The sequence below is a fragment of the Paramormyrops kingsleyae genome, chromosome 17 (assembly GCF_048594095.1).
Source record: "Paramormyrops kingsleyae isolate MSU_618 chromosome 17, PKINGS_0.4, whole genome shotgun sequence".
NCBI classification, from domain to species: Eukaryota; Metazoa; Chordata; class Actinopteri; order Osteoglossiformes; family Mormyridae; genus Paramormyrops; species Paramormyrops kingsleyae.
Genome location: NC_132813.1, coordinates 5,635,165 through 5,647,732, shown reverse-complemented (window position 1 = coordinate 5,647,732; position 12,568 = coordinate 5,635,165). Strand labels below are relative to the sequence as shown.

Below are 12,568 nucleotides of genomic sequence, written 5' to 3'. Positions count from 1 at the left end.
TTTGCATCCTTGTTGTGGAACGGTATGATAGGACGCTGTGATTGGAATGTTGCCGGTTCAGTCCCTCGGTCAGCAGCATGATTTCACCACTGGGCCATTGAACAAGACCCTTAACCCCCAATTGCTCCAGGGACTGTCAAATTCTGCCTTCTCGGTTGTCTTTCACTGTGGATAATAGCATTTGCAAAATTACTAAACATGCGTCATAAATCTATCTCCAGATGAATTTCGTTTCCTTTACGATAAATCTCAGCTGCCCCCACTTTTGAAGCCCTGAAGCGTAGTTACAGGTGTCGAGTACCTGGCCCCCTGCTCTTTTCTGCCCTGGGCCGTTTTCGGATTATGGCCGGTCTCTGAGACTGCTGTGTGTTTGGAGGTAGAACATTGGACACGAGCCCCCAGCACACCGGCAGAATCGGGCCCATTGTCTGGCCTGCTTTCCTCGCACGGGGTTATGGCACATTCTCCATCATTGTTTCCTGCCGTATTGGAATATAAATATATTACATCACACTGTCACAGTGCGAGTAGTGTTGACACTGTGTGAGAGGCTTTGTCTTTTGTCTTTTGTTCTTTCATCAGTTTGGCTCTGCTGTTAGGTCCTTGCGAGACAGATCTCAGATCATTTTTGAACATCATCAGCTATAAGCTGTCATGGTAACAAACATGTTAGTATATATGGTGGCAAATGTTGCCTTTGACACTTTTCACTGCTGCTTTTGGTTCCATTCAAATCAGCTTTGAGTTTCAATCATGGTTGTGAAAATGTGTAAGACCGGAATGGAATCACATAGACTGGAAGAGTCACGGGAAATGGATGACAGCTTATGCGTTCAGAAGGGTGCTGTGGCGAGATTTGCTTGGAAACAATGGTGTTAATGTCAAGGACATCAATTCAGTCCTTAAATCCATATTTATTGGATTCCGTGTATTGCTGTGGTGTTCAGGCCAGGGATCTGCCTAATGGGGCAGTGGTGGCTTAATGGTTAGGGAAGCACACTTGTGATTGAAAGGTTGTTGGTTTGAATCCCTGACCAGCAAGGTGCCAGTGAGATACACAGAGCAAGTTACTGCCCCCAAGCACTGCCCCATGGGCACTGAATTAGCTTTCCAGTGCTATGTAACGATGTCACATATGGGGTTAAATGCAGAGGACACATTTCTTTGATGTACACAGTGTGCTGTGGTGTGTCAGCAATGACAATTAATCACATTCACTATTCAATAATGTTAGCTCACGATCTCTATGGCGTGGGGCCGCATTACTTTTCCGTGTCACTGAGTTGTTAACCGGCCTGTAAACACAGGAGCGGCCCCTGCTTCACACTGGGATAGCAGCCTCTCCGTCCGGATGACATGGCTGCACCTTGGCCGCTGTCCAGTCTTCGATGGATAGTGGCACCGCGGTGGCTGTCTTAGAGGAAGGAAAAGGAAAGAAAATTCAGGAAGCGGCACGAGAGCCCCACTGGAATCGGCCACCTGACATGCTTTCTCCGCCATCGCGGTTTCCCTTTGCCCCCCCCCCCCATTAAAGTGTGCGACACCTGCACTAAAGAGGGTTTTAGGAATATTTTTATTATTTGTTAGTATTTCCATCCCCTTGGCTCACACCTTTGCAGTGCATGTGGTCGTTTCAGTGGGCAATTTATGGTCCTATTGTGGTTTCCAGCGTGCCAGTGAAGACCTCATTTTTATATATATATTTTCTTCCATACCATACAGTCCGTTAATATGCAATTTTAACAAACGATCGCCTTTTCTGCATGTGCGCTGAAAGTGACTATAATTAAACAATTATCATAATTATATGATTATCATTTATAAAATGTATACAGGCGACAAACTTTTTTTCAGGTTAATACATAATCTCACTTACGGCTCCTGTGTGGCAGTTTTGAACTAGCAACCTTAATGGTCACGGATGGTTTTCATACATTACTGGCTGTACTTGTGTTTGAGTGACGGGATGTCATTCAGAAGGTCAGTGGGTGGAGCACCAGTCCAAGACATAATTTAATGTCCATATCTTTAATTAATTAGTACTGTAGTCTTTACGCATTTGGGGATTTATTTTAGTTGTGCCAATTAGCTGCTGAAATGCTTCCTGTGCCTTAATTTCGATGGCATTCTGGGAAGGTCTTTTGATCTACCCAACCTGAGTGCTCCAGCACAGACCTGCTATTCGACATGTCTCTCCCTTAAAATGTAAATCCAACCTGCCAGATTGCCCCCTGGTGCCTGGGGGTGCCGTCACATCTGGGGGCTTCCATGTCCCTCCGTATCACAGTGAGGGCTATGGGTTTGCTCGTCCAGTGGGGGCTGCTGCCCTGTTATTGAGTTACCATTGACTGCTTGGACAGGGGCGTGCCCTCCGTGACTGGCGGGCCGTGATTTGCCGCCCTGAATTCGAGAGCCCCCTCCTCTGGGAAATAAATCGCTCATTGCTGCCTGACGGCCTGGCTCTGCATAAGCGGCTCCCTTGCCTGTCTTCCTGGCGTCGCAGTGCTCAGAGATGGTGTATGATGTCGTAAGTGTGCCTCAGTTTCCTCTGCATTACCTGTATGCCTTAGGAAAGGTCCCCCCCCAGCCACCCCCCCGCCAGGCTGCCTGTCACTTTCTCACGTAAAGCTGCACGCCTCTTCCTGCAGGCTGACTGACATGCTGGCGGTGCAGGTTCTGTCTCCTCCGGCCAGACCGGAGCACCTCTCCGAAAAACACGCAGTGCCGGTGTGACCTGTGTGCCCGTGCATATATTTGCATCTGCTTCTCATCCCCTCACTGCCATAAATAGTCTACAAAGGCCCACTTTGTGCGTCCATCTTGCAGTACTTTTGAGTGCTTAACTGTCAGTGCTGTCAAAATCGCGGTGGTCTTTGTGGTGAGGAGTAAGCTGAAATGGTGATGGTTTTGAGAGACACTTGGCTGTTCCGCTTCTCTGATTCAGTTCTCACTCTTCCTTGTGTATGATCTTCTGGCTCATGATGAAATGTTCCCTCCGCTGGCCAATATTGGCCCAAGATGGCCGAGAGCAGAAGTACAGGTGTGTCAGCGTCCGTTTGTGCCTGTTCCCCAGGCTCACCTTAATGGCACCAACCTTTCGCCGTATGCGTTGACTTTCACTCCATAATAATACCCAGCTGTACAGAGAACACTGCACTGATAGCTTATCATCTATGGTCTATGGTCGCACGCAAAGGTGAAGCACTCTGAATGCTTAGATACGGGAGGCCCTCCAGGTTTTACCAATGAGGAAGGGTCTATTCAGTCTTCTCCAAGTCCCCTGCGTCATGATTTCTGGACCTGCATCTCGCCCAGCAGAAACAGTATGATGGGCTGCTCGCTGGATCCTGACTCCGGCGGACCAGGGGTTTGTCCTTTGATAGCATATGATGGCATCTCTTCTTCCTGTTTCCAACTTGCCCTGGATCCATTGCCGACTGCTTTTTGACTGCCCTGTAACACTCCTTCATCCTGGTCCGTTAAAAGCAACCCTGGTCACTATTGAGGGACAATCTGTTGTTAGGGGGTGGAGTCAGCGGGCCGTGTAGCTGCTCCCAGATTCAGGGTTCCGGTTACAGTGACACAAGGGATGCAGTAGGGTTCAAATCAGGTAGGTGAGGAGGAGCAGGGTGTGCTGATGGGAGTTGCACTCTCTGAGTTGATTATGCAACACAGAACACTTCTGTTCAGGTATTTTTAAGTTGCTTAGCAAGCACTGTACGAGATACTTGCACAGTTTATACTTTTATAATTTAGTATGTATCTGTGTAGCTTAATGTTTAATTTTTTTACTGTGCACCGCTGAGGATTGTAACAGGTGAAATTCTGATGTCTTTAACCGATATGCCCCCTACTGGCACTACAATTAATTAGCTTTGAGTGCTACTTCCGTGCATCCTGTGAGTAACCGTGGCCCCTCTGTCACCCGCAGTCACCGACGTAGAGCTGAAGCGGCTGAAGGATGCCTTCAAGAGAACTAGCGGCCTCTCCTACTATATGAACCAGCAGTGTTTCTACAAGGAAGTTCTTGGAGATGGGGTCCCGCCCAAAGTCGCGGAGGTGAGTCGGGTTTCACAACAAGGGCCGTGCCCACAGGATCTCCGAAATTCCTCATCGTCCGCAGCGCCCTTCCCATTCCCTTCTGGCTCGAGCGGGGCACCAAGAATATGCCCGTTCATGTAGGAGCATGTGATCTCCTCAGCCAGTGGGGAAACCAGGTGCAGCGGTGAAGTGTGTAACAAACAGGAACTCAAAACCTATAAACAAACTGCCTCTCAGATTCTGTGTTTTTTTTGTTTTTTTTTTTTGGGGGGGGGGAGGGTAGTAGCCTCATTAAGAAACCCCATTCAGTCTCATGAGATCCGCAAAGCTCCTGCCTCCTGCGCCTGCCTTCCTAAGCGCTGTGGCGATCTTACAGGAATGCTGGGAAATTCCACAGGGCCTAAGTCATGCACGCTGGTGCTGAGCACATGGGCTGAGTGGTGTGGTTTCTAGCGAGTCCAGTGTGCACCTCAGAGTTGTTTGGGTGGCGCTGTAGAGCCCATGGCTCATGGCCTCCCTGGGGCCCATGTGGTCTTGCATTTACGGTTACAGTAATATATGCATGTCAGTGTAACAGTTAGTATTCCTGTGAAGATCCCGCAGCCAGAACCACAGATGTAAGAGTTTACTGACATCGTGAACGGTGAACTGGAAACGTTCCAATCGTGGTCGAGATAACATATAACTTCTGACACGTAAGCGTTTGCCTTAAACAGAAGGATCGTTTTCATATTTTTTTTGTCTTCATTCTGTAATCGTGACCTTCAGGAGATGGGTGTATGCGTGTGTTTGCGCGCGTGGGATTCTTCTTTTGGAAATGCTACAGCTTGGAAATGGAGGGTGGACAATGACAGGGATTGTGAGGAGAGCGGGCCACCACTCCCTCTAGTAAAGTCAGAAATAAAACAGAGAAAACGTATGAAAAAGAGCTGATTAAAAATGGAAACAAAAAGGGCCAAAGAAGGAGTGACAAAGAGGCTTTGTTATTGCAGGGATTGTTTCAGAGAGCAGGTGACTTTGAGAATGAAGGACGTGTCTGAGTTGATGTTATGAGGGACGGAGCAGACATGCATCTGTGTGCTTGTGCTTCAGGCTTTATGTGCTTAATGTCCCATCATGATTAGTGGTATGCTTTTATACGCTCGTGCTCGGTGTATAAAAAGGGCAGCAGGCTCTGTTGCCTGTTCTGTTAGATGACGAGACCCCAGCGATGTTGGCAGAAGGTCTGTTGATGGAGCCCACAGCTGGCTGATCGCCCATGGATGGGCCGATTAATGGCTGCTGGTGTGGATGTGTGCTAAGGGAGGCGTCGTCCGCTCTGGGTGATCTCGGGGGTGGGGGGGGGTTGGTGTCCAAACTGACATCTGCGTCCGGCTGATTCAATCTCAGGCGTGAGCAGGTGGCGGCGGAGCTCTGGTTCACGTCTCAGAGCAACGCCCTGGTCTGCTTGCAGTCCCTGAACCCCTTATTATGCCTAAAAATACTTTTTTTTGTGAGAATAGATTTTGGCAGCAGTGGGGGTGGGAGCGGCAGCAGCTGAGCGCGATAGCAAGGCCCCCCGGGCGGTCGGCGACCCAAGCCGGGTGGTTCCCTTGGTGGTTTCTGTACCTGGCATGGCGTGGGTCCACTGAGCCGCACAGAGGGCAAAGGTGAATGTCATCAGGAGGGATCCCATTCACCCAGAGCTGAAATGTTTCTGTCCCAAATGGGGCGAAGTCCTCTGACGGAGCGTGAGTCCCTCCCCACCCCCCACAGGACACAAGGCGCCGCAGTCATTCTGATCATCAGATAGCCACCCAGTTTATGGAAGCTTCTGAAACAGTGCAGGAAAAGGCTTTTTCCACCAGCATCAATAAAAGGAATGAGCCCCTCAGCCTTTCGGTATGAGGAGTACCGTGAGGTGTATGGAAAGGCACGGGTTTATGGGACGGGTCACAGTGGTTCGACCGTGCACTTCTGCTTTCATTTAATTTTTTTATCACCATGGCACCCAGGGGACACTGATTGCAAAGGTTGATACGTTTAAAGTTTATAGACTTATACGAGATTCAAGCAGCATCCTCAAGCTCTGCTTAATTCGTCAGAGAGAGCGGACACGCTCCATGGCTTTCTACATTTGGGCCTCATTTAGCAGCTGAATTTTGTAACATTTTCTTTTGAAAGCTAACGGCGGACCTCATTAGCAGCGCGGGTTAGAGTCCTTTGTACACACGGCATCTGCAGTCCTATTCGGCCGCGTCTGGTGTAAACATTCGATCTCGGCAGCTCGTCGCTAGATCTGAAAATTCCGCACATTGTTACATAGATGTCAAGGGAGGAATAAACCAGAATGAAAGGCTGGAGCCCTGCGCTTCGTTCGCTTCGTTTGCTGCAGCTGGGCTGGCGTCCATTTTACTTTCTTTCACGGCTGTCCTGACGGTGCCCGTTTACAGATAACGTTCTACTCGGATTGTTTGACACCCCTAGCTTAGGTAGCTTTGAAGTTGCTCCAATTGAAGTCATTAAAACAAAACAATGTTTTTCTACGTGTGTCGCTCTCTGGACGGAACCTCACGTCTGACACAACACTGGTTTGCCTTTCTCGCAGTTTGTGTTTCTGGTTGGATCAGAATTTCTAAAGTTCTTTGGATTTTTGCTGTAGTTATAAGGAGTATGAAATATAATCGATCTAATTTGCAGGATTTTACTTTGTGCCAGACTGACGTGTGCATTCTGCTACTGATGTGCATGGGCTGCCTTGGGTGTAATTATAATAAACTTAATATATTTTATTATAATTATAATTATAATAATTATAATTATACTTTACCATCTTTAAATTTTAATCCTTGCCAGAAGGATTACTAACAATAAGAAATGGATCAGAGTCTGTAATAGAGAGCTGAAAATCTGATCGCCCTGCATTGTAAATGTGTGTCCACACACTTGGGTATATCCATAAACTCAAAACAAACTTATGATTGTGGAGGGGAAGGTGTGCTGTCTCGGAACGCAAGGTGAACGCCTGTTTGTTTTCTGTCCAGACGGCCGCTAAAATAGGCCGTAATAAAATGGGAAACGCTGCGTCTACTGGAATTAAAACGCCCTTTGTGCTGCGTGCATAGGACACTTGGCCCCGTGGAGAAGGAACGCAGAAGGGCAGCTGGGTGGAGAGTTATATTTTGCGACTGCTGGTTTCCAGCGACGTTCTGTGAGTGCGAGCCAAGGTTCCGCCGAGTCCCGAGGTTCCCGTGGCGACAGCACTGCGAGGACCAAGAGCCCATTGCGGTCACTGCACTGCCTGTACTCCACCTATATGGGTTGTGGATAGAGCAAGACACTCTCGTGTGGGTGCTAGAGGGTGCCAGGCTTGGCACGCAGCCATGTCACGTGTACGTAGGTGCAAAGGGTCCCACGGGTCTTGTGTTTTTGTCAGGTGCATGGTACCGGTCTCCACGCACGTGTGAAACATGCCAGCATACAGACGTGCTCTGACACGCACAGACTGTAACACACACTCGAACACATGGCTAGAGTGTCTCTCACACTCACGCACAGGTTTTGAATGTCTGTCATTCAGCATGTCGACCCTGGCAGGAATGAACAGACCGGCATGCCCTGTCAGAGACTGTCATGCTCCCAGCCCCCTAGGCTGTTAATCCTGAGCCTGACGGTGCAGTCTGACGCTCCTGCTGTCCGTGGGCCGGCCGGCACAGCTGGTTCCTCCCAGTTGGCCCAGCCAGACTGATCCACTTGCCTAATGCAGATGCAAAACCCCAGAATCTGAATCAAACCCACGACCCTGGAAGTGTGAGGCTACAATACCAACCGCAGGCTTTCACTGCTGAATGCCACTGTTGGCAATTTATACTGGGAAGTGACTCTGTTCATTTGGTTATTTTTACCTCTACCCTGGGCAGTATAGCATTTCCCGCAGTTAAACCACGCTTCTCGCATGTTGAACTGCATCTCCTTTTTATTTCCCTGGAACCTGCAGCTTCCTGCCTCCATTCAAATCAGTCTTGGTTTATTTTTATATTGCGCCCTCCTCAGGATGGGAGGTCCCGGGGCGTTTTAACAGCTCTGTAATAAATAGAGTGGAAAAACCTATTAAAGTTGTGTGATTTCTGAAGCTGTGGAGCGACTGGAAGGATAGGGGAGCTCCGTGAGACATGGATCCTATCCAGCCCATTCCAAATATTCCTGCCTCGCCTTTACCGTCCGGCACGTAACTCGACCGTCCTCTTCTAGGACCCGAGGAGACAGGTGGCGGCAGGGGGCCCCAGGGGCCACCACAGAACCTCTACCATAGGCAGTAAATCGTCCGTATTCTTCTAGGCGTATGTTTCCATCTGACAGGCTTTCGACACATGGATTGATAGTCGCAGATAATGCTTTTTGCAGATGACCTTCAGGCAGGTTGCGCTGGTGTCGGCACGTACAGGAGATCAGCCACACGCGAGCCGACACGCCTGCCACAATGTCCGAGCGGGATTTCAGCACCGGGGGGCATATCTCGGTCAAGCTGTATGGACAAACTCGGGTCCTAGATGGGCGAGTGGAGGATCTCGCCTCGCCATGCCTTCATAGGACACCTCGGTTACCTCGCACTCTTTCCGGCATGCGAGGTACGGCCTCCTCATTCCCGTCCTCTCCTTCCCGTCCAACCCCACGCGACACCCCGGTACGATGGAGCCTCTCGCTTTCAAACCGCCATCCTGGCGCCGTGCCATATTTAAGGAGGCAGGGGTGCGGAGTGGCAGGGAAAACAAAACCCTTATCAGGCACGAGCAGGCGTGGAAGGCGGGAGAGGGAGGCCACCGATGGCCGGCAATTAGGGGATTCATCCAAGCGCCACCTAGCTCCCTGGTCCGTAACACCAGGCGATTATAAGCACCCGCAGCCCCCCCCTTCGCAGCCCCCCCCTTCTCTATCACTAACATTTGAATAAACACTTGCCTTTTTTTATTTTAAATAATGCCCCTTTCTTTCAAGCCCGACACCTCGGCGCTGCCACACTCTTTGCCCACTATGGCGTGCCCCCCCCCCCCCCCCCCCAATGCACACTGACCCCCTCTCGCCTCCTCTAGGTGATCTACAGTTCATTTGGAGGCACCTCCAAAGGGTTACACTTCAACAACCTCATCGTGGGACTGGTCCTGTTGACGAGGGGACGCGATGAGGAGAAATCCAAATGTGAGTATACTCCACTATACTCCACCCCCCCCCCCGCCATCTTTAGTGGAATGGTCTGTGCTCCTTTCATGTTGCTGACTTTTTAATTTGTATCTGACCCTTTGTGACCCCATGGACATGGCTGAGTACATCAAAAGGACATTTATAACCCCTCTGATTCATAAACTCGCAGTTGGCCCCCTGACAGCACCATTGCTTTAACTGCCCTGTGCTCTGGCTTGCAGATATATTTAGTCTGTTTGCCAGCGACTCGGGCAGCTATGCCACGCGGGAAGACATGGAGGCCATGCTGCGAGCCGTGGATGGGGAAGTCCCGCCCTCTCTCAGGAAGTGCTTCGCAGAGGTCAGCGGCCCGTCATCTGTATTGGTCACCTTCCCTGTCTGTTTTCTTCATTTAATTGGTTTGCAGTTATGACACTCTCTGTTCCACAGAGCAGACCCTGCAGCATAGTATTGAATATTAAAGGACAATACTGATTATCGAATTAATCATTTCATTTAATTTTCCATAGAACAGTGTTTGCCAATCTGGTCCTCGGGGACCCACAGTCAGTCCACATTTTTGCCCCTTCCCAGCTCCCGGTAGACTGTGGGTTCCCAAGGACCGGATTGGGAATCGAAGATATGAGAGGCTGCACCTCTCCTCTGTTGCCGTATGTGTTTGTTTGTGGTGGGTTTGATTGTTTTCATTTGAAAGAAATGTATATAACTTGACTTTTTAAAGATTTTTTTTAACCATGAAATCACCCTCACTTCTCCAAGTGGGCAGGTTTGTTGAGGGATTCGCCCAAACTGGATTAGCGAGAGCTTTGCAGGTTTAAATCGGATCTTTGTTCAGCAGGGTGAGCTCACGCCCTTTCACCAGTCTGAGGGACGGCCACTTTCTAATTGTGAGCTAGTGACAGGATTCCTAAAGCACCCGGAATTATTATTATTATTATTTTAGGACAAAGGGAACGCAGCAGTGCCGCTCTGCTCAGTCTGCTGTTGGCTGAGGCTTCCTCCTCTCCCCAGAGATGCATTCACAAGCTTCCTTATCGATTCCCGTCTGGTTTGACGCGCAGCCACTCTGCCACTTGTTCAATACGCCACCCCTCGCCTTTTTGCACCGTTGGCCACGTAGCTGACGCCTTTGCTGGTGCTTCACACTGTCCCGCTCGATAGGGGAGACAGATCCCGGTCTCTCCTGTAAGCATACCTGCCCTGCAGTGGCTCCTCACGGCCAGAACCGGACGGTCTTGCTTTGCACTCGATTCCCTGGGCAGCCTCTTCAGCCCACCCTCAAGGCTGAGCCATGTCGGGTGCAGTTTGGGATGGCTCAAAAGCGCTAGTTCCCCCTGTTCCCATTTGTCTGCGCAGGGGGAGAGGGTCAATTATGAGAAGTTTAGGAACTGGCTGCTGCAAAACAAAGACGCCTTCACCTTCTCCCGGTGGCTGCTGTCCGGCGGCGTCTGCGTCACCCTGACGGACGACAGTGACACGCCCACCTTCTATCAGACCCTGGCCGGCGTCACACACTGTAAGTCACCTCCCCCCCCCCGCCCAGCTCTGCGCCATGGTCGATAGCCCACAATGCACCGGGGCCTCAGTGAATAGCTTGTCAGGAAAGCCATGGTTGATCTGTATAAAGGCAAACTTCAGTGACTTAACATTGACACTTGTGTCTCACATGGTTTCCCGCAGTTTCTGGTTACTAGGTTGGTTGTTTTACGTGTCATTTTGTTGACTGTTTTCTCTGGGTTAGGAAATCAGATGCGGTACCGTGATCTCCTTCTGGCAGTGCTATAGGCTGCTGTTGGTCTCTGATACAGGTGTCCATCCGAGTGATTTTGTCCCATCTCCCCGACACCATCATGGGTGACATGGCGGTTTACCACCTTATGTACGCTTCCGTCTCCCTCTTGTTGCGTTGTTGTTTTTGTCCCATTAGGGACATGTCACACATGTTACCTGTCCCCAGATAGTGTAGGGTGTTGCCCCTGGGCCAGCGTTTGTTTTGTTCATTCACCTTTGAGGGCTTCACCTCCAGAGGTCTCCTGAGGTGCCGTCAGACTCTCCTTTGACATATCGGCTGCTCTGCCTCATAGTTGCTGTCACCTCAATATGCTCTGTTAATGGCTGCCTTTGGCGTTCGCCTTTGTCGTGGCTTCTCCGTGTTTCGCTGTTCTAGCCGTACATCGGAGGTCAATTAAGAACATAAGAACATAAGAACTATACAAACGAGAGGACGCCATTAATACGTCAGCCCCAGAACCTTCTTGAAGGAACTTGGAAGCATTATGCAGATGCTTCAGTGAGTGTTGGACTGGGTGAAATCTCTCAGTCCTGGGCAAGGAGGGGGAGTGGTTGAAAGATCTCAGCTGATTTCCTGTCCCAGACCAATCAGAGGGTAAAAAAGCCAGAGAAGGCAGGTAATCTTCTTAGTGAGGCAGGCACTGTGCCTGTGTGTACCCCGCTTGTATGGACACCGCAGAAGAGCCAGAGGAGACGACAGGTGGCTGGGGTGGGTCGCTGTGGCGGAGTCGGCCTGTTGCATCCCTCACCACACGTTTGGTGTGTGCTGTAATATGGTATGGTTCTCCTGTTGCCAGTCGGGAAGGATCGCACCTCTAGGTATGTACCTGTTGGCTGTGGACTGAGCCACAGAGGCTTAGAAGGAGGGCTTCAAAGTTGAGATTCCATTTCCAAGACCTGCCCTTCGCTCCCGGATGTAGATCTCCGCCTGCATGCTGTCGGGGCTCGGGTGTGGGGTGACACATAGACACCGGCAGTCACCATTACATGCTCTGCTGTCATACACCACGTAGCATGGTACCGTCAGCACGCACACGCTGCTGTGCCCCCGGGGGATCGTGAAGGAGGCCGCCATGCCTTTTCAAAGCCAAAACAAATGAAACATCAGGTGATCGGGGCGTGTCTTGTTAATATGCACCGTGGAGATGTGTCTTTCTGAATCACTCCTCAGTGCCCGGAGACCAGGAGAAAAATGATTCTTTAGTGATATATGTGTCAGCCAGTGTGAGCGAAGATCCAGGCACTGCCACCGCCGCCATCGCCGCCGTCGGAGTATCACTCTCGAGGTGTGAGACGTGAAAGTGTCGTAGAGCTAATTAGCAGGTGCACGTTGGGTGTCTCTGATAAGATAGACGCGCCGGCCTCGGGGTATTTTCGTGTCGTTTCAGCTTGTCTACACACGCCTAAAAAGTCAAGCTCTCCGTTTATGGGGGGGGGTGTAAAATAGATGCCCCCTCCCCCGGCAGCACTGGGAGTGGTAATCCGGGGCCGATGCACGGTGAAGGATGAGAGATGCTGCAGGGCAAATCCATACTGGCGGTAATGAGTTTTATAGATT

The 12,568-nt window shown here is 50.3% G+C and overlaps 1 protein-coding gene across 2 annotated transcripts in view; it reads left to right on the top strand.

The window, feature by feature from the left end:
* usp32 (ubiquitin specific peptidase 32) overlaps positions 1-12,568 on the top strand; it is a 34,619-nt gene that overhangs the window by 2,729 nt on the left and 19,322 nt on the right. For both annotated transcript variants that reach the window (XM_072701058.1, XM_072701057.1), the window contains exons 2-5: positions 3,932-4,059; positions 9,111-9,216; positions 9,441-9,559; positions 10,576-10,735. In XM_072701058.1, coding sequence (XP_072557159.1) covers positions 3,932-4,059; positions 9,111-9,216; positions 9,441-9,559; positions 10,576-10,735 — 513 coding nt within the window. The remainder of the gene's footprint in view (positions 1-3,931; positions 4,060-9,110; positions 9,217-9,440; positions 9,560-10,575; positions 10,736-12,568) is intronic.